This window comes from Centroberyx affinis, unplaced genomic scaffold (genome assembly GCF_046629955.1).
Source record: "Centroberyx affinis isolate AG114_WGS23_722 - 3 ecotype Tasmania unplaced genomic scaffold, CSIRO-AGI_Caff_v1 ptg000677l_1, whole genome shotgun sequence".
NCBI lineage: Eukaryota > Metazoa > Chordata > Actinopteri > Beryciformes > Berycidae > Centroberyx > Centroberyx affinis.
In genome coordinates this window covers 262570-284476 of record NW_027279298.1, presented here as the reverse complement: position 1 = coordinate 284476, position 21907 = coordinate 262570, and the positions used below count along the sequence as shown (strand labels likewise).

Genomic DNA, 21907 nt, shown 5'->3' with positions numbered 1-21907 from the left:
TTGACAAAAAAGGCAAAAGCAAGTGGACATAAACTGTGTAAACCTCCTCCTCCTCCTCCCCTCCTACCAAACAGGCTACTGGAGAGCTGACAAGGCCAGGATGTCCAGTGTGTCCCCTGAGGAAAGCCCTGTCTTTAACTGTAGCTCCTTACTAACTACCTCCCGAGATCAAGACAGTGAGTGTGTGCGCCTGGGGCCTGCTGGGAGGTGGGGTTGGGAGTTGTCAGAGAGTAGGGATGGAGAGCCGAGAGATTGGGGGAGGGAGAGGGTGTGCACTGGCATATGGGCATGGTTTGGACTGAGGGGGCATTGGGCTCTCAGGTGCCAAAGCAAGATTCTGTTTGACCTTCGCTGTTCACTCAAGTCTCACTGGGTAAGATGTTGAATGTCACCAGGTTTGATATGAAGCACGCTCACATTTAATGTTGTTACTTTTGTTTGGGTTTGCAAAAAATGACGCTGGTTGCAATGGATGTTTGACTATCTAAACCTTATAAAAAACATCTTGTATTTTGAATACAGGAATGTTTGTGTAAGATTCTGAGTGTGTGAATGTATTTTATGCATCTGTATGTTTACCAGCTGAACATGACAACACCAGCAATAATGTATAAAGTCTAGGGAAAGTGGATACATTCTGAATTACTAGCTGACCTGCTCCGATGTCACTTTCACTTGTTTGAAACCCCAGCTTCGTTCTCTATGGGCTGGGCAGCGTTCATGTGCATCAGCCCCAATGTCAAGGAGGAAGGGGCCATGAAGGAGGACACCGGCACACAAGACACACCCTATACTGAGGTACAGCATAAACCTTCTATCCTCAACAATATGATGAACAAAACCTTAGGCTGCACTGAATGATGACTGAAATATGTTTGCTCTCTACAGTAGTATTCCATATCATAAACAGAAGATATGGATAGAGCATAATGTCCTAGTAGTGTGGCACTAATTGGGATTGGGAGGTAGCCTGTGTGCTCTCTCTCTCTGATATGCCTCCTGATCTCCCTGTACTGTGTAGGACACACTAGTAGAGCAGCTGGAGCTGTGTGTGGACTACCTGTGGAAATCAGAGAGACACGAGCTCATCGCTGACATCAACAAACCTGTGATTGTTGTCTTTGAGAAAAGGCGGGATTTCAAGGTAACTGTTCTCTAAACAGATTCAAAAAAGGAGACGTGTTTCTTTGTCTGCTGCTGTGTGCTATAATAGACCTAAACCTCTAAACCCCTTCTCCACTCTTGGTGTGTGTGCGTACGTGTGTGTGACCCACAGAGGCTGTCGGAGCTGTACTATGACATCCACCGCTCCTATCTGAAGGTGACTGAGGTGGTGAACTCAGAAAAGCGTCTCTTTGGTCGCTACTACCGTGTGGCTTTCTATGGACAGGTAAGGGACAGCAACTGCTACCAGTTATTGCAGATCATACACTCGCACTTACATACACACACCTACACACACACCTCCAAGATACGTACACACCACACCTAACAGTCTACGAATGCTACACAGGAGCAACAACCACTATAAGCACTACGGCTGACAGATACAGCACATGCAGATACAACCTACATGTGGATGGTTAGCTTTGGTGCCTGACTAGCCTGTATGTACTGTGCTATTAGAATGTATTGCTTCATTTTACAATGCAAGTATAAAGTTCAAAATATAAACATAATTAGAATAACAGCATTTTGGACATATGTGTAAATAGTGTCCTGGTATAACAAAGAATATCTGGCTTTACCTACGGAGAAGCAATGTGTGGTTTGGGCTTTTCTTTTAAGAACTTGGATACTTGACACAGTTTCATATTTGTTAATAAGGGGATAATGTGTTTGTGAAGGGATTAGGGAGCTGTGAAGTGAAGGGCATGGGTTGAAATGGGAGTAAAAGAGAACATGAGAGATCTACTCACTAATGAAGAAGATAAGGAAAAAATACAGTATGAGGTTTTGTCAGTAAGGCACGGAGATGGGACGAATAAGGAGCCCAGAGTCTTTATTGAGTCAGTGTCTTTAATTTCTCTGTCTGCTCTTTTCTTCTTTTTTTATATTCTATATCAAGATTGCGGTAAGTTTTTTGTCTGTCTTTGTTTTTTCCATCTTACTCTCTGCTAACCACCTTTACCTCTCTTCTCCTTCTACCACTATTAACAACTGCTGCTCCAACCCTTTGAAGGGTTTGTCTCCAGCTTGCTGTTGTCTATTCTTTATACATATTAATATATATGTATAATATGTATACTTCCTATAATCTCCAATGACCCTAAATATCTTGGTATATAACACAGAGCCCATTCTGCAGGGCCGGTGTCAAACGGCAACAGTGGACAGGCAGGTATTACCTGATAAACCTCATTCACCTTTGACCTTTCACTCCCATGGTGCTTTGAAAATGACCTGTCCCATCCACAGCATAACATTGACACTCTGTCAGTGCTGATTTGTTCTAACAAAATGATAAATTGCTATGTGGCCTATTTGTTGTGTAACCAGTGACACAAGAAACCACTAGGAGGCAACATAAAACCAAACTGATGTGCATTCTTTACAATGGAAGTAGAAACCCACAGCTAAAGGAACACAGTCAACATATTAAATTTGCATTGCATACACACACATACACCCACACATACATGTGCATAGACACACACATGCACATGTGCACAAAAACACACAGGCACAAGTGTTTCTAATAATTTGTGTGTGTGTGTATGTGTGTGTGTGTTGTGGTAGGGTTTCTTTGAGGAAGAGGAGAGTAAGGAGTTCATCTATAAGGAGCCGAAGCTGACCGGGCTGTCAGAAATCTCCCAGAGGTTACTGAAACTCTACTCAGACAAGTTTGGAGCTGACAATGTTAAGATGATCCAGGACTCCAATAAGGTAACTGACATTGTAGAATTTGTTGTATTACTGTAATAAGGCTTAATGATATTCCTTAACTAGGGATGGGACGATATATCAAAATTCAATATATTGCAATACAAAAATGTGACAATATGTATCGTGGGGCAGAAAAATTAATCGTGATATGAGCTGAGATATAAACTGAGATTTTAATCTGCTGTAGTAATTACATATAGACAGCTTGACCATAACAATTTCACAAATTGTTTACATTCTGGCAAGCCAAGGCCATCGCTAGAAAGATTTGTGACTCAAAAATAAAAATAATTGTTATACTTTGTTGTCATTGAACATGTATTTATTACATCGTATCGTGATTGTATTGAATCGTGAAGCCTGTATCATATCGAATCGTATTGTGAGATAAGCATATCGTTCCATCCCTATCATTAACACATTACAACTGAATGGTGTACCTAGATGTTATTATGGACAGTTGTTATTGATTTGTAAATGTGTGACTCCACTGGGTCCTCTAAATTACAGAGAGCCTATAAACTTTTAACCCTGACACTCTGACATGAGCAAAATGTGCTGACTATCGCTTGCTTAAAAATGTTTTTGCCACCAGGTGAACCCCAAAGACTTGGACCCCAAGTTTGCCTACATTCAGGTGACGTACGTGCTGCCCTACTTTGATGAGAAAGAGCAACAGGAGAAAAGGACAGATTTTGAGAGACATCACAACATCAACCGCTTTGTGTTTGAGACGCCGTTCACTCTGTCAGGGAAGAAACACGGCGATGTGGAGGAGCAGTGCAAGAGACGCACCATACTGACCAGTAAGAATCTGCCTCTCTCTGCCTGGATAACAGACATTTACTGTAGAGGCCACATCCGACTCTAAACAAAAAACGCTAGGAACACAATTCCAGTCCTTATGACAGACTGGCAGGTAACTGGAAGATGGGTCTGACCAGTACATTCTTCTCTCACCCCTCTCTCCAGCGAGTTCCAGCTTCCCCTACCTGAAGAAACGCATCCAGGTGGTGGAGCAGCAGAGCACAGAAATGAACCCGATTGAAGTGGCCATAGACGAGATGTCGCGCAAGGTCTCCGAGCTCAACCAGCTCTGTAACATGGAGGAGGTGGACATGATACGGCTGCAACTCAAACTGCAGGGCAGTGTCAGTGCCAAGGTGTGGAATTTACACAGACACAGCCGCCACGTGCATGTACACACACACACACAAACACACACACACACACACACACACACACACACACACAAATACTCAGATACACACATTTGCTCTTGGTACATTATTGTGTCTCATCTGTCTCATCCTTCCAGGTGAATGCCGGGCCTATGGCTTATGCCCGGGCCTTTTTGGAGGAGAAGAATGCCAAGAAATACCCAGACAACCAGGTCAAACTGCTCAAGGAGATATTCAGGTAGGATGTCGCTGCACATTTCAGTTCAAAATGTATACAATATTTTATACAATAAATGTTTGAATGTTGAAGGTGTCACCCACAGTAAAACAGCATGCATACAAAGCAAAATTGTCAGTGTTAATTTAAATTTTACTCTGAGAGTGTTAAAATCAGCACTATGCCAGTATTTATAGTTGACACCCATCAGTTCATTTAACACTTCTAGATAGTTTTGAACACCCTCCCAGAGCCATGTCAGTACATAAGTGGACAAACAACTCCCCAGTCAACACTTGTCAACTCTGAGTACCAGTCACTGAAAAATCAACACTTATTAACCCTGGAAAATTAGCTATGTGCTCCTGGATAAATAACAGGTGTAATTCACAGCACTAGTAGTCAATACCTTGCCAGTAAAGGTACTATACAGTAAGATAAATCTAATTTTCCCCCTGCAGGCAATTTGCTGAAGCCTGTGGTCAGGCATTGGATGTCAATGAGCGTCTGATCAAGGAGGACCAGCTGGAGTACCAGGAGGAAATGAGAGCTCACTACAGGGACATGCTGACTGAACTGTCTGGCATCATGAATGAACAGGTGCCACTATGGATGGACCAATGATTGTCCAGAGTCATTTTATTACCACATTGCTTCTCACCTTTTTTTCCTTAGATTCTTCCGCCTTTCCTGACGAGCATCATCATTTCATGCGCATTATTTTATAAAGCATTTTCCATTTTCAGCTGCTATTATCATTGTTTTCTGCTTTTCCTACTGTTTTCTCTGATCACAGCTGCAAAAAAGCGTTTTAGCCTCCAGTAGTGCCTCTCTCTCTAACAGCTCTCTCTCCACTCTTTCTAAGACTGGTACGTCATGTGATCAAATTCCCTAATGCAATTATTTAACATGTCATGTCCGTCACCTTGCTACTTGGTTACCCAGCTCAGATAAATAGCAACTTTTCCTTTCTATCCAATATACACTTTTCCATCCAAGGACCAAACCATTAGTCACAGTACTGGTCTCCATTTGAATTTTGCCAATTGCCAATGCCGGTATTTCTTTCTTGTTCCTGCCCAGATTCCTCACACAAGACAACCAGGAACGGAACGGCACAGCGCCTACTGAGTGGCCAATAGCCTCACAGGAAACTGTTTTTGCCAGCGAGGACATCTATTCCCTTAAATGGCTTTGGTATGCCAATTTGAGCCTCAAAGTGGCTCATTTGCTTGTTTTTGACTGTAGTTGTTTCCTGCTGCAGGGAGCAGTGAGGGAGTGGAACTATGACTGATGGGAAGTGTAGTGAAAACAAGGGAAGAAGTGTGTAGACTGTGGTTGTGGTAGTCTGTAGTCCTGTTGTTGAACGTTGACTATCTACAGTAGAGGCCAGGCTGCTGGACTGTTAGCTACTGTTGTTTTGGTTTTAGAGACTCAATCCATGTATAGTATGGACTTCCCTGCCCTGCCAACCAATTCATCACTTTACATTCTGAATACACATTGACAGAGAGACACACACAAAAAAACACGCACATACAGTGCATAGGCACACACACACACACACACACACACACACACACACACGTCCACATACAAGCACACACACAGACAACATGCGCCTTCTCTCCACAACCCTGTCCCTTTAGAGAACAGTGACCTTATTGAGCTTGAGGTGCGTTCAACTAAACACATAAAAAATAGCTTTCTGGTGCATTTTTATAACAATATTTCAATTTTCTGTGGAATATCATTGTAGTTCAAAATATCTGAAAAGGTCCCGTAAGATGACTGTAATGTGAAAAGGAAATGATTTGGGTTATATGTCTTAACTAACAAAGCATCTGATTGGTTGAACACACCTCTAGTTCCTGTTTGAATGTAGAGCAGCTCCACATTGCTACTTTGTATCCTTGCTAACATTCTGGAATTCTCAGCTTGCAGATTTTCAAATGGAAAAATTTATGTTTTGTAACATTTTTATGATTGATAATTTCATTGTTACTGTTATTATTTCCTGTACTGTTTTGAATTGTAAATAAGAAATATTAATATTTAAAATGTTTGAAATGTTTCTTTTTATAAAATATACAATATATGAATATTTGTTTAGCTGAATAAAAAAAAAAAGAACAGACTAAAGTTTTATGTATAACATTTAAATAAAATTTTGTTAATGTCCAAAACTTATGATTATACTCCTTATGACATACAATCAATTTTCCTTTGTACTATATACCATGTCAGATTATTTTGACTGACTTAAATTTATATTGCAACCCAGCCTTTCATTATTGTCAAATGGTGATTTGCATCCACTGTTCTGTTGTTCTTAAGACAATGCTGGTGCAGCCGTGTCTACTTTGAATTCTATTCTTCAAAGGACTTTGAGTCTTACACTCAGTCACATCCTCTTATTACAGATATGAGGCGGCTAGACTTGTTCATTGACACTTTGCTTTTCACACCTCACTCAGCATGCTGAACACATTAGCCCAGCCATTCCAATCATGTTGATGGGGGGAAAAGTAGAAAAGGATAGAATGGCCTTTTGGAATGGAGCGGTGCCTCGGCCACAGCTGTGCTCTGCCGCCTCTCATATCTTGTCTGTTGGCTGGGCCGGAGACCAGGCAACAGCGTAATTATAAATAATTGCCAGGCCCTTCACCTGCACAATGGATGGAAATTTGTGAAGTGGAAACGTGTGATGAGCAAAGTCGGCTTGGCACAATGGAGAAGAAAATCAATTTTTTCTTTGGTTCATGTCACAGGCAGCATAGAAAGTAATGGCAGAATACATAAATTTGTATTAAACTCCTGATGCCACCTATATTATTTTTCAGCTTATCACTGTAAACACAATGTAAACAATGACACAACAGTAGGTCTGTACATGCTAAACCACATACTAAACTACATGAAACCTTAACAGTACAGTAAGTTTTCACTATCTTAACTCGTTCTTCACTCGTATTGTGAAAATGGTGTATCACACCATTTTCTTCAAAGAGTATGAATGTCACTAGAACAACTTACTATATGCAGTATGGTTAGCTCAAAGAGGCCAGAGCCAGGGTGAAAAGCCATGCTATATGAGAATAACACTTCAAAGCAGCAGGATGAAAGAGGTCAGGGTTGTTTCTGATCAGACGGAAGCTTTTGCCTTTGGGTCAATCTGCCCTGACCTCACCCTCCACCATACACTGTCACCTGACAGTTACAAAGCCAGTCTTCCTACGTTTCTACCTTGAAATCTTTAACACGAGTTCATTTGTTAGACAAGTATCAAACACACTGTAGGAGTGCCACAAGGTCAAGAGTAATTCATTAGCTTAGATGTGTTTTGCCAAAGTAAACATGACATACAAGGTTTCAACATGTTTCCCATTTAAAATGGCAGGATTACAGTTGCCCAACATATTGCACTGTGGTGACCTGAAGGGATGGTGCGATGAAGAGGGGAAGAGGAAGGACCACTCTCTGAAGACTCTCTCCAGACTCTCTCTTGGATTATTGATTTCCACTTCAAAGTCGGAAGGGGGGCAGATGAATTTAAAGCTGAGCAGCTCTAGTTAGATCTAATTGACCCAGAGGCTCTCACCATCACAACTCACTGTGCGTCTGTCTGTAGGTTGGTCTGTCTGCTTCAGACTGTCTCTGCTTTGTTTGTCCCGGGCTCTGTCTTCCTTAGTGTTTTGCGTCTTGATGCAGACTTGCATAATATTTCACTATAACCGCAGTTTAAGCCCTAATCTGACTCTTTTCCAGAGTCTGAGAAGCTAAGATGTTGTCTTCAAATGGGAGTCACTAAAGGACGGAGGATGGTTTTGCTTTAATTGGAGGACATTCTTTTTGGATCCTAGGGAGGTCTAGTGTACAAGACTCAATAATTTGTCCCTTCGAGAGATTTAAATCCTGTGCCATAGTTAATTTCGGAGATTTTCTTGACATACCAGATTTTCATTACATTCCTTTACATATTTAGTGCATAACTACTAAGCCTGTCACAGTGTTTCATCGGCTGTATTCTCACAATTTGTCTTTCTGTCTCTGACAAGGGTTATATTTGTAGGCCGCTAAGAAAAGTAAATAATACATTTGTTACTGGGTCTGTCTGTTAGATGACCCTCCAAATTTACACTTCAACATGAAATATTTCAAACAGAATATGGAGAAGAAATGTGAACTCAGAATGTAATAGCCAATGGCCATTGAAGTAATTTGACTTTAATATGATACAAAGTATTGTGAGAGTACATAGACAATATCAGGCAGAAGAGGGCACTACTGGTTTAGAAGTAGTTTGTTTCTTTGAAAGTGAAATTAAATGCTCAATGTAGCATGTCTTCCAATACAGTTTGTCAGGAGATCCAGTCTCAGTATTTTCCGATAGGTATAATTACTGACCATGTAGAAGTCAGCAGCAGAGTGGTTGTTTACTTATTGATGCTAAGCCTTGCGTTGGGGCACTGCACATGAATGCAGGTTAAGTGGCCCTGGACTTGCAGCCGGGGGCACAAGAGAGCATGCAGCCCTCTGTCTCTCTTTGTCTGGTCTGTTCTTATGTCTTCCTCTCTGTCTGACTCTCTCTCTCTCTGCCTGATAAAAAAAAAAACAACCACATATTTCCTATCTCGCTCTGCCTCGCTCTTCACTCTCCCTCTCCTTCCGCCTCTGTGGTCGAAACACCTGAGGTACAGCGGATTGAGTTTCTTCGCCCCACCTCTTACTTCACCAGCTCCACCAACAGCCCATCACCATTTCTATCCCCCTGGTTCTCATCTCTCTCTCCTCCCTCCCTCTCTGTAGCCTATTTTGTGAACCAGAAAGAAGGGGCTGATTGGGTTTCTCTCCTCTACAGACCGGCTTATGTGTACCTGTCTCCCTCCCAGTGGCCTAGACTCTGATGGGGTCAGGTTGCTATGAGCCAGCACTGTTCAGTCCAGGTCACAGACAACAAGACCTGGTTACTATGTTGGCTATGTACAATGTCTCAAACTTATCATGTGGCACATCTAGTAGCTACTGCTATCCACACTGAGAGAGAACTCTTTATATTTTATACTTTGTTTAAAGATGATCATCGGCCCAACCTCACCTACCAAAAGAGCTAGCAGAATGGAATAGAAGCAACGCAAAGAGAAGACAATATACTTCATTCATCCACTTTTCATGTTGGAAACTGATCTTCAGTTGTAGCTACAGAATGTTTGTATGTAATGTATTTGACAGACTGTGTGAATATTAACATATATGCCAATGTGCTTTTCAACAGTCATATGGTGGAGCTGCAGGGGGCCTTACTTGTGGATGGACTTTGTGAAGAATCCACTATGCTATACAAAAACCTGAGGACTTATGAGGAACATTTTAGCATTGTGCCATTGCCTGCCTGGCAGATTTTTTTGTTTTGTTCTATTAATTTATTTATTTATTTGGCTGCACTACTAGGACTGCACTACTGACCACAATCAAACTACACATTGGAGCAGACCAGTGATGTAGAGGCCAATAATGTCATAACTACAGATAATGTAAGAACTGCCAATGTAATGTAACTAAATGTAACAAAGCTGATAATGTACTAAAAAGCCAATGCTGTAATAATATCTTGAACCAATAACAGTTTTGCCAATAATGTAATAATTTATTATATATAACCCAGTCATTACATTATTGGCTTGTTAACTATTTTTTGGCTGAATAATGTAGTAACCTAAACCAATCATGTAATAACACTCTTCAAATGTCTCTTCATCTTTACACATGAAGTGAAATGTGTATCTTCCACGTAAAAATAATTTGGATTAAAGTCTTTAATTTTGATAAGTAACCTGAAATTCGTTCTGCCATTCTAAAGTGAAGTTGTAGTCAGGTTTGTATGTAATCATACCTGTCTTTGCTAACCAAGTACAAGCTGGGAAGGACCGACAGTTTATGGGACCTAAAATGTGTGGTGTTGGTTGACAACTACTGATAGTTATCTATATTTTCCTCACTCGGCTTAAGTATTCTGAGTCTAAAATAAGTGATATTATCCAAACCCCGTACTACTGCCTAGGAAATGATGAGCATGTTTTTGGCTGAGAGAATATAAAGCTCATCTGGAAGTTTACCATATTGCATGCCACTGGTGTTTGTTCCTTCAAATTTTTTTTCCTGCATTAGAAACTTCTTTGTGGTTGTAGTTTTCTTCTGTGACCACTAGGTGGCTTTTTATCACGGGGCTCCACTATGTGTTGACCCTCCATAACCCTTTCCTTTTCTCTCTCTTCAATCTGTTCTTCCGTTTAACCAAGCTGAAAGGTAATAAGCTGTTTAGTAAGAACCATTGAACATAAGGCTATGTGTTCATCATCACAGCTGTATAATATTTGTACAAAACAGACAAATAATGGATCACTTTGGTATAGGCTACATAGCTAGACAGTGTCATAACGTGGTTCAGTTTAGTACTTGTTCACAAATCTATTCATAACAAGAGGTACAGAGGCATATTAGTATATCTGACATGCAAGTGTATTTTCCACTCTGCATGGCTGATGGTGGATCTAGCATTTCAGTGTGTATCAAAATAAGAAATTAAAGTGCACCACAATGTAGGCTGTCACTCAGTATAAATATGCAGTGGCTCATAGTCAGTTGCATTCATAGAGATTCAAGCATTGATCTAATTTAGCTGAGGCATTTGAGGACGCACACACACACACACACACTCTTTTTCTCTTGACTTTTCTTCTGAGAACAGTTTGAATCTATGTAGTGTTAAAATGCTGTTCAAAGAACATTTACATAGTCAAAAGTAAGCCAAAATACCACATGAATATCAGTACTTCAGTTAGGCAACTCTGATCATCTAACAGCCAAACTGGTGATTTGGCTAGAGGAAACTAGAGGAGACAACTTAACATTCAATGGCAAAAAAGGGGCTACAAATATATATTATTATATATATATATATTTATGTAATAATGTTACAAGCCAAAAATGCAATAATTTGTCAATAATGTATAGGCTAATAAGTTATTACATTATTGGCAAAACTGTTTTTATCAGTTTGTTTTTATCTTGTTTTTATCAGATTATCGGCTTTTATTACATTTTCGGTATTATTAGGCTACATTATTGGCCTCTGCATAGCCTCCGCACGAAGCCTATATTCAGCCCTACAGCTTAAGTGCACAATTATGTGACCTAACTACTCTTAACAGCAACGTAAATCATTTTGTTTGTGTAGTATATCTGCGCTACAGGCGCACTCACCGACTGCTGTCTCACCCACGGTCCTTTTACGCCAAACCCTGTCTGGTCTATTTATGGTGGGTTACAACCTGTGGCCATGTGAGCTCGATTAGTACAACACCTGACCACACAATCCCGGCTGTGGAAGCCCCATTGACAGTGTATGTATATGAGTGTAATTACCTGTAATTTTCTCCTTTGTGTGCCTAGCGGCCTGCCTTCATTTGATGTTTGTTGTAGGGATTTTTTTGTCTTATTATTTATCAAACGGCTGTTTTATTTTCATGTTTTTTTCCCCCTAAGACTGTCTGTCATCACTGGGCTAACCTCATGACCCCTGTCTTTATCTAGTAACAACATACATATTCAAAAGATAGAGGACCACTTAGTAAGACAGAAGCCGAGAGATTCACACACACACACACACACACACACACACACACACACACACACACTAAGCAGTTTGAAAGACCTGCACCCAGATAACTTGTGCCATTCATTTATATTTTCCCTTCTTTTCAAATGTTGAGTCTTTTTCAAAATGTTCTGCTGTATCGCAACCACAAAGAAAAGTAGTGGCCTTTTTCTGTTTCCTTCCTAGATTTGTCTTTGCTGACAGATTGAATTAATATTTTAGGAGGAGGATATTGTAAGCGGAATGGAGACATGGGGATCACGGGTGGAAGGGTGAATGAACATCTGTGCTGCCAACAAAATCTCTCTCACCTCTCTGTTTCTTGAGCTAAAATATTAAGTTGCTACGTATGCTGCAGGCCCAAAAAGACGCCAGAATCACTTGGCCAGTTCAGTGAGCCTATAGGCCCGTGGGTCTCCCGCCATTCAAGCTCCTGCACCGTGCACATTTCATTTCCGACCCCTGCTTAGTTTTCCTGAAACTGGACCCCGGGGCTAATTAATAAAACATCCATTGTGTGCCGGTGGCTGATCACCCGAGCCCTTTCAGCTGTATAAGTGGTGAAAGGCGACATAATCTCCCCAGAACAAGATCTGGACTGAGATTGAGACACACACAACAGAGAGCCGCAGAAGACGCTGGGGCCAGCATGTTAAAACCACAACAGCACAGCGAGTTCCTCGTGCACGAATCCCCGCCGGTGTTTGGGAAGCCGTGGTACTGGCAGCGCAGCAGCGGCACCATGGAGAGCACCCGGAGCCTGGCGCAGGTCATCATGGAGATGCGTGACGAAATCAAGAAGCTGGAGACGGAGAACCGGGTGCTGCGGGGAGAGTTTGGTCAGCAGACGTTTGGGGCCGTGCCAGGGGAAGCGAGCCCGGCGGCTTCAGCGGCGGAGCAGCGGGCGGGCATGGAGGAGAACCCCTACGTTAATCTGAGAAGAAACGCGTCTGCACCGGTCCTGGAGGCACAATACAAGGGTAAGCAAAAGGTTGTGGGCCTGCAACAGCACAGGTGGAGGTAGTTATATTATTACAACAGCACCACGGTCATCAAAGGGTAAATTCAGGTCAATCATTTAAGGTGAGACACTTAGCCTACATCTAAAACTGCGCGCTGTCAAACTTCATCACAGTTTACAGCACCTGAGAAAACATTTGTTATACGCCGAAACCATGTCTGATTGTTTAATTGAACGGTATGTAATTAATACAATTAAGTAAAAGTAGTGTTATTATGAATATTTAACATTAAATATTCACACCTTTGTGCGAATTTTCACGTCCCACAATCCTGTGTATTGAAAAACCCGGAAGACAGTTGAGGAGCATTTTAGTGGTTTAAGACAAGTGGAATTTATTGGACATGCATTTTTTTTCTCCAAAAACAGCAACAGAATATGTGAAAGAGGACAAATAAAAGATGTTGTATTTATTGTAAGAATACAGGAGAAGCTATCACATCTTAGGAAGAGATAGAAAATGTGGATATTAAAATAGACATTGGGGTGTCTCCTTATATGGTGCCTTCCTCTTCTTTCTAGTTGAATCCTTCCAATCCATTTCTGTCTATGCACTGTGCAACTGTACAGAATCCGTACTGGTCAAGAGTAGATGACCATACCCAAATGTATCATGTTCATGTTATTTTACAGAGAACGCTGTCATGACTGTCCGAAGATACTCTATAAGCTCCAACCTGTCTGGGATGACCAGGAGAGAGGGAAGGACAGACAGGACGCGGAGGAGCGACTCAGGATGGGGAAGGCTACAAGAAGAAGTCCAACATGGGAACGGATCTGCCATCTTTGGGAATTCGGCCAGAGGAGAAATGGGAAAAGTAACCAACAGGCGTTCTCTCCAGGAATACGTACACAAAAACAGGTACAGACAGGCATCTCCCCTTACGTTTGATCACAAAGATTTTAAAGTCGCTTTAAAGGCAACATTCTTGAATCAAATTTGCTCTAAAATTAATATGGCAGAGCTTTTAATAAAAGGATTTACACTAGTTATGGCTAGTTTGAATGTAGCCTATTTGAACCTACAAAAGTTTTGTCTGTTTGTGTATTATGAGCTGGGCTAGATCTGATACATCCTTGCCCTATTTGCATGAGAAAGTCATAGTCTTAATTCATGTGCTCAACCAATACAGTACTGAGGTTTGTTGGAGCTTTGATGCCTTGTCGTTCTTGTCATTCATTTGATCTTCCAGGGCCAAGGTAAAAACGGTCACATTTCTTTTGCCTGTGGATGACATTTACACCAACCGGCCAGTCCTGACCAAGCACCAGGAGGATCAGAAAACCAGTGAGCTGGCTTCCATAACTGAGACTGATTCTTGAGGAAAGCAGCGACTTTTAAAGACGTGGGAAGTGGCCACAGACCAAAAGGTGGACATGAATGGAGTTCCTGTGGCCTATAGCGTATGTGACGAGAAACAGGTTAGCCTCTTCATCTAGGTCAGTGTCGACTGGGCTCTCATAGAGTGAGCCAGGAGACTGATTTTATCACACCTGACCACACAAACACAGACTCTGGTTACAGGTGTTGTTTTCATCCGGTCATGGCAATCCAGGCCCGGTCAACGGTGATGAGACACTGGGCCCTCTTCAGTGAGGATCAGGTGTCTGGACTCCTCTCCCAGCCTGGGGTGTCATTTCGGCGCAAGGCACACACCCGCAGGTGACAGCCCTTTTACAGACGTTTGTGGTCACTGTCTCAGAGCCGGCCTCGTGAGCAATATCAGCATCATTATTTATTCATCCTTGTTTCTTTTCACAATGTAAACTGAAATAGGGTGGTGAGAGGCCACATGCACGTTTGCTTTGAACATGTGAGACCTGCTTCTTCATAAAGAGTGAGTTTCTTTTTTATCAGACTGAATCGCACTCTGTAGTCTCTATTTTCATGTGTGGAAGGCTCATATTAAAATAATCTAGCACTATTTTTAAATGATCTGCTCAGTTGCTAACTTGCTACCAATATGGAATTGAAATAAGGTGCTGCCTAAACAGTCAATGTTGTTGTAAGTCAAGGTTTGTGCAATATTTATGAATTGTTTTGACATACTCTAAGTGCTCATTATTTTCACCATTATTAGCCTTGTCCTTCTCATCATGGGTCAGTCCAAATAACATACATAATCATGGAAAATGGCCTTAAATAGCAACAATACTACATTTAAGTGTAGATAAGAAAAGGTTGGTCATACATGTCTGTACAATGTGTTCACTGAAAACAAATTAAAAGTAACTAAACTGGATGTTTTTACCTTCAGTGCTGGTAAGGTTCATTGGGAATCACTCAGTCACTGGCAGGCCAATCAAGTTTATTATTCAGTAAGTCAGACAGATACAGGGGAGCAACGAACACAACATATAGAATTCTTTAACATAACATAACTTTAACACAATGTTTGATCTGCTACATGCAAAACATCCATTGTAAAGGCAGACTGTCAGTGTTTGTTGTTTGTTGAAGTTGCCATTGGATGTAGATACCATGAGCAGGTTTGACTGTCTTCAAAAAGACTGTTGAAAAGACTCTCAATGGCTGATTGTTCAGCAGCAATGCCAGATGTTACATAGATATGGTGTCGCTTGGTGGATAAATACTTTCATCAGTTAAACAGACAATTGGTCAGTCAGCCAGTCAGCATCCTAATTCCAGCTCACAGGACGACACAGAGCCTGGTTCGGGTGCGTTTGTTCTGATTGGTACGGGACGAAGTTCCCGCAGCAGCAGTGATCATCAGCTGTTCCTCAGCGTCATCATCTAATCCATTCAATTGTTGCTCTTCATATTTGATTTCTGATTGGCCATAATTTTCCATCTGTATTTCATCTGTATCTTTTAATTGACCTAGAGCTCCGTCCTCTGACTGGTCATCAGTGTGCAGACTGCCGTAGCTCTCGGAGTCCCGGGGCTTGACAGCCGGGCCGGGCTTGGGATCAGAGATCCGGGATGATGGTGAGGCCTCACTCAGGCTGTCTCCATATTTCATAGGGATCAAGCAAAGATCAACCCTTTTCTGCCTCTGGATGCCTATGGAAGCAGAGAGAAAGTGAGTGAGAGAGAGAAAGATGAGTCATGTACAGCTGATATGGAGACAGGATGCGTTAATATAGCAAGACATTAAGAGACCAATAAATCCCCATGGGAAGTCCATGTTCTGTAAGGTCAAGCACAGAGTAAACCACTAGATGCAGAATTAGGATTAGTCAGAGACAGCAAACCGACCTGGTCGCCCTAGTCTATGGAGACTTGGCTGGTAGCTAATCGGTCCATACTGCTGCCCAGAGCCAGCTTCAGCGACTGAGAGACCCATAATCTGCTGCTCGCTGACTCCTAGGTTCCTTTCTAGGAAGTAAGTGGTCATCCTGCCCTTCCCCTTCACCTCAATCTCTCCTCGCTCGTGTATAACAAAGCCTTTATCCTTCAGAGCCCTAAGAGAGGGGACAGAGGACATGGAAACAAAGGGGTTAACCAGGAAGAGGACGGGTAATCTAATATACACAGAGTTCACGGTGCATGTCGGAATGTGTATGTTTGCATGTGTTTTCATGCACGAGTGTGTGTGTGCCCACTGGTAGACACTTGGGCTCAGATGGATCTTGTTGGGCAGGCTGTGACTCTCCATGCGAGAGGCAGTGTTGACAGTGTCTCCAAACAGACAGTAGCGAGGCATCTTCTCCCCAACCACACCTGCCAGCACAGGACCACTGTGGAGACCCACACGGATCTACAGAGACACATCAGGTCACATGATAGACGCCGTGTTAGAATGGAATAGAATGGAATAGAATAGAATCTGCCTGTCAGCCTATAAATGCAAAAAATTGTTCTATCTCAATCCTTCACATCAGTAGATGTATTTGAGACACTCCAGCACCTGAATGGACCCTGCAGTCACGGGGTTGATGACCTCCCTGGCAGCCAAGATCATGCCCAGGGCAAAGTTGGCCACCCTCTCTGCATGGCTGGAGACAGGGATGGGAACCCCACCCACCACCATATAGGCATCCCCTATGGTCTCAACCTGGGGAACACCAAACAAACATACTTCAGGTTAACTGTCACACTGGAGATAGTGGTGTTCACTCAGTTCAAAAAGTGAGTGGAAAAGTGAAGACAAATGACAAATTTAAACTTTAATTTCATTGCACTGATTTTCTTCCTCCCCTTACTGAGCTAAAAGCAGAAACTCAATATGAATGTTTTTCTGTTGTCACGTCTATTGTGATCAAAGTTAATACAAAAAAGGGTCAAATCTTATTGTGTACCTTGTAGACATTGTGCACAGTGGTGAGTCGGTCGAATCGGAGGTACATGGAGTTGAGCATGAAGACGATGTGGATGGGTTCACACTGGGCGCAGATATTAGTGAAGGTCACCACATCACTGAACAGTACAGTACACTCTTTAAATTCTCCTGTAGGGATGCACACACACATAATCCACAGAAACATGCACACAAGCAGACATACATGTACAGACACATACACAGACACAAACAACATTCAAGTCAGATACAGTCACATACACACAAACATACTGATCATTCAAGTGAAATACTGAGACTCTTGTGTGTGAGCATGTGTATGTGCATGCCGTTAACCTGCTTCTACGGTCTTGCCCTCTTTGAGCTGGTTGGCTACGTGTTTGGGCAGCATGGCGTACAGCAGGTTCTCTGTCTTTTTCCTCTCCTCCTCCAGGTGCTGAGACAGGAGGCGGAGCTCCTCCTTCTTCCTCTCCAAGTGATTGGACAGCTCTATTTCCGCCAGTCGCTGTTGATTGAGCAGGATGAGGTCACGGGTGACGTCATGGGCCGCGATGTCAGAAATGTGCATGTGTCTCTCCTCCAGCTCCTGAAGGCTTCTCAGCAGAGGAGAGGCTTGATAGAGCATACATCCCAGAGAGGACATCCAGATCATCTGACCTGGAGACAGGGGAAACAGAAAGATATTAAAAGGAGCTGGTCTGGGAACAGAGACAGAGCAGACTGCTGGAACAGAGAGAACAGAGCATTTAGCATAGAGAGAACCGCCAGACAATTTGAGAAGTTACAGAGAAAAAGAACAGAATTTACTACATACTGTAGATTTTTCAGCGCAAGCAGGAATGGTTGTTCATCTGGAAAGGGTAGATGGTGTATGGTTTTATATATTTCTTTTCTCCCCTACCTCTGAGCTGCAACATGGGCCTGTCCCTCCATGCCTCGGGCATCATGTCTCTGCGTGTCTGCAGGACAAAGTGGCTGTTGATGAACGTCCTAATGCTGGAGATGGTGAAGGTAACCTCAGGGTGCACGATGCTGAAGTACTGGTCCAGATGGATGCTCATAGTCTGGAGCCCAGGGACGATCCTCTGGAGGTTCACCCCAGCCTGACGCACCACCAGCTGTCCCAGAGACCACCGGGATCACTCCACTTAGTTTAATATGATTCAGTTATTCATGTTTAAAGGTTGAAATAACCTCTCGACTGAATTATGCTCAAATAGGGCTCTGTGGTCGAGAAATTGATTGCAAGCTCTCAACATGACCATCAACAAAGCCCACCACCCATAACTGTAATATGAACAAGGTCACTTTCTGTAGGCCTCTTGCTGTACCTGCTCATCGAAGACTATATGGAAGGGGAAAGCATTGCAGAACGTCTTCAGATCAATGTTAAGGGTCTTAGGGTAGACTGGCTCAAAGCCCCTCAACAGTTTCCCTGTATGGTGAGAAAAAGGGTGTAGGAATTTGTAACTTTGCAGATGATATATTAAGACGCAAATATACGCGTCTGTGTGTGTGTGTGTGTCCACTGTATACTGTACCTTTCCCGAGCCGGACCAGCCCTCTGACTGTCTCCCAGTGACTCCTGTACATGGAGAAACTGACACTGGATCTCTTTTGGACAAGGGGCTAAGGACACAGAGAGGGCAGCGTAAGTATTTCTCTATAATCCATGGAGTCAAACTTGTATTGGTATGATTCACTTCGTCCCCTTTAGAAAAAAAATCCACACTGAGGAAGAAGACACCTGTAGAAAATCTTGTAGTCTATACACAAGTTTTATAGCTACACTACCAGTCAAACGTTTGGACACATCTGATTGATTGTACTATGTTTTTCATTATCTTAAAGCCATTTTGATCTAAAGGCTTATGTTTAAATGCTTGAAATTTGTTTTTTAGACAAATAGAAATAGTGAAGTTGATGCATATGTGTGAATTTCTTTCCAAAGCCTTTGCCTTTCCATCAAGGCAAAGGGCGGCTACTTTAAAGAATCTAAAATATAAGATAGTTTTGATTTGTTTAACACTTTTTTGGTCACTGCATAATTCCATCTGTATTATTTCATAATTTGGATGTTTATTATTATTCTAAAATGTGGTAAATGTAGTAAAAATAAAGAAAAATGTGGTGTGTCCAAACTTTTTACTGGTAGTGTATATGAAATACTGTTTAGTTTTTTTTACAGAGTATGTAGCGTAGATGTCTGACCTCGTTGCTCCAGATCACTGCATTGCGTCTGTCAGTCTGATGCTGGAGGGACTGGGTCTTTGAAGAGGGCCGATTCCTGCTGCTGACTGCACTGGACCCAGCAGCAGCAGCAGCAGCTGGCCGCTGGGTAACCAGGAACACCACATGCTCTTTCTTCCCAGTCCTCTCCAGCTCCTCCAGTTGGTTGACAATCTCCATTGTTATCTCACTATTGAAAAAATCTTTAGCAACAGCTCCGATAATGCCTGTGGAAGGTAGTGTTGTCACTGTGAGTTGACCCTGACACATGCCATGTGGCTCCACTGACCAGAAAATGAATCACTGATGGCAAAATGATGACAACAATACAAAAGGAAATGAACGATTTTATACAAGTCATGGGATGTTCCTCTAATTACCGGGAACAATGTGGCAGAGCCCTCTGCGGTCTGAGTAATAATGGAGAAACATGGTGCCCTCACGGTTCCTCTCCACCCGAAATGATGGTGCATTCATTTCCTGCAAGCATGTTCAGATAATGGCTTTGGTTGAGCAAGTAGGCTTTTTTTTTTGTCTTCATGGCACAACAGTCAAGAAAAGAAGAAAAACAGGAGTTACAGACAGAGGTAGGCGACAGAAAGGCAACAAACATGGAGGCAGGCACCTTGTAGGAGAGGGCGAGGTAGCTGTGAAGTGCATCCAAATTCTCAATGAATTCAAATAAGTTTCCCCCCAGAGTCCGCAGCATGTGATCATAGCCGGACCGTTTGCAGAACTCAAAGAAATATTCTCCAAACTGCCTCAAGACCACTTCTGGCTTCACTTCTGCCAAAAGACAAAAGTACATAGGCTGATAAGGTTGGGTGGACATGATAAGCAAACCTTTTGAATATTAACATGTTTCTATTAAAGAGGGACCAAATTTCTTAATTTTGAATTGGAAAAGTAAACACAAATGGTACACAAATTACCTAGCAGTTTGCACGCTTCTGTCACTAATTGCATGGTGATTTCATCTGTATAGACTTCATATGTCAAGAAGGTATCTTGGACTCCAGCTTCATCCCTGTACATCATGATGATGTTGGAGAGTGAAGAGGAGTGTTGGGTGATGATGATGATGATAAAAAACTGAGGTTGAAGCAGTTCCTAATATGTTATTCTGTTGATTTGAAAATTAAACTCCAAAAGTTATGAATCATATATACCAACTCTTACGCAAAGAAACTTTCCTAAGCTTTGTTACTGAATCTCTCAATAAAAAGGAAATTCTCTTTTACCTGAGCTTGACCCACGTCTCCTCGCCAAACTTTTCAACTACCAGCGACTTCAAACAGGTGTTGATAAATCCATACTGTCGAGGACAAATTACACGTAAATAATAAATAGCTTACAAAGGACGCTGCAATTAAACTTTGCAATTAAAATAACAGTTATGCCGCCAATGCGAAGTCAATTCTGGTGATATGTTTGCAAATAAACAATCCATACAGCGGTCAACAGAAAACCACATCGTGCCTCATGTGTAAAAGCAGCATACCATCTCTTTGGCAAGTTTACAGCACCATTTATCTGCAAGCCATGTTTTCCTTCAGGTTATCTTCGTCACTTCGGCGGCTCTGCTCTCTCCACTGACCGCGCGCAAATGCCATGTCCAGCCACAGGCTAAACCCTGGATGGTGACCACGCCGGTTGTAAGAAAAAGTTATGCATTCAAACCAGCCATCTCCACCAATATATCCATTTGTACATTGGGGGGGGGGGGCGGGGGGGCACAGCGGGTTCCTATGAGGAGCTGTCCAGTCCCGCCTGGTGCTGAAATAAAGGATTTGCGGGCGATCCGCTTAATTTCAACGATAAGGTTTACAATAACCTTATCGTACCATAAATTTATATATATATATATATGTATATATATATATATATATTAACCTCCTATTAAGTAGGTATTATTAGGCTATCACTAGAATATTCTGTTGTTTAGTATTATAGTTTTGCTCTGATATTTGTTGAGTATCCTTCTAAAATGCATTATAGTACATTTCTTTTCAATGGGCGGTATCAGCAAATCTGGCAGATCGAAATGTCTCGAAATTCCAATAAATGAATTGATCATTAGCCTAGGCTACTGTTATTCATACTTTTATCAAATTTGTCAAAATGTTTTTTTGAAAAAAAAAATAAACAAAACATTAAAAAAAATAATTCATACAGTGAAATGGGTCCATTTGTTTGTGTTTAGTGCTTGCTAGTGTATTAGACTGTTAGTGTTAATTGTGCTTGCTTGTGAGTAGATGGAGCCAAATTGTAGTTTAAAACGGCGTAATATGGTCTAATACAGAGTGTGGTTTAGCTAACAAGTGGTGTGGATCGATAAAGTTTTTAGGCCGTTGGGATCTTATTCATGTCTGATCTGACATCATGAGGCCAGGTCAGAGACACCAGCATCACTAGGGCAAGTCTGTAAGAGGCAGACCGAGCAAGAAGAGCTCA

The 21907-nt window shown here is 42.0% G+C and overlaps 2 protein-coding genes across 5 annotated transcripts in view; one reads left to right on the top strand and one right to left on the bottom strand.

Moving 5' to 3' along the window:
* Positions 1 to 6457, top strand: part of dock10 (dedicator of cytokinesis 10) — a 62494-nt gene extending 56037 nt beyond the window's left edge. For all 4 annotated transcript variants that reach the window (XM_071519238.1, XM_071519237.1, XM_071519239.1 and 1 more), the window contains 10 exons: positions 75 to 176; positions 692 to 798; positions 1022 to 1144; positions 1277 to 1390; positions 2740 to 2886; positions 3482 to 3692; positions 3859 to 4049; positions 4205 to 4305; positions 4746 to 4884; positions 5368 to 6457. In XM_071519238.1, the coding sequence (XP_071375339.1) occupies positions 75 to 176; positions 692 to 798; positions 1022 to 1144; positions 1277 to 1390; positions 2740 to 2886; positions 3482 to 3692; positions 3859 to 4049; positions 4205 to 4305; positions 4746 to 4884; positions 5368 to 5415 (1283 nt within the window). In that variant the 3' untranslated portion in view covers positions 5416 to 6457. The remainder of the gene's footprint in view (positions 1 to 74; positions 177 to 691; positions 799 to 1021; positions 1145 to 1276; positions 1391 to 2739; positions 2887 to 3481; positions 3693 to 3858; positions 4050 to 4204; positions 4306 to 4745; positions 4885 to 5367) is intronic.
* A 9156-nt stretch (positions 6458 to 15613) lies between these two features.
* LOC139643937 (guanylate cyclase soluble subunit beta-2-like) lies at positions 15614 to 21862 on the bottom strand. The gene is made up of 15 exons (XM_071519253.1): positions 21833 to 21862; positions 20695 to 20768; positions 20386 to 20480; positions 20079 to 20239; positions 19834 to 19933; positions 19454 to 19680; positions 18766 to 18853; positions 18556 to 18659; positions 18126 to 18342; positions 17561 to 17881; positions 17226 to 17374; positions 16835 to 16981; positions 16530 to 16684; positions 16183 to 16388; positions 15614 to 15987 (listed from the first exon to the last, which is right to left on the bottom strand). Exons 1-15 carry the CDS (start codon positions 21860 to 21862, stop codon positions 15614 to 15616), a joined length of 2448 nt encoding a protein of 815 aa, XP_071375354.1.
* Between the last annotated feature and the right edge of the window lie 45 nt (positions 21863 to 21907).

What these genes read in the sequence shown, in the direction of transcription:
- LOC139643937 (XM_071519253.1), bottom strand. Translation starts at nt 21,862, where the DNA reads ATGCTGGTGTCTCTGACCTGGCCTCATGAT. An exon ending in GCTCTGCCACATTGTTCCCG is followed by an intron (nt 19,681 to 19,833) that starts GTAATTAGAGGA and finishes TACCTTCCACAG; the next exon opens with GCATTATCGGAGCTGTTGCT. An exon ending in CTGAGCCCAAGTGTCTACCA is followed by an intron (nt 16,389 to 16,529) that starts GTGGGCACACAC and finishes CCCCTCTCTTAG; the next exon opens with GGCTCTGAAGGATAAAGGCT.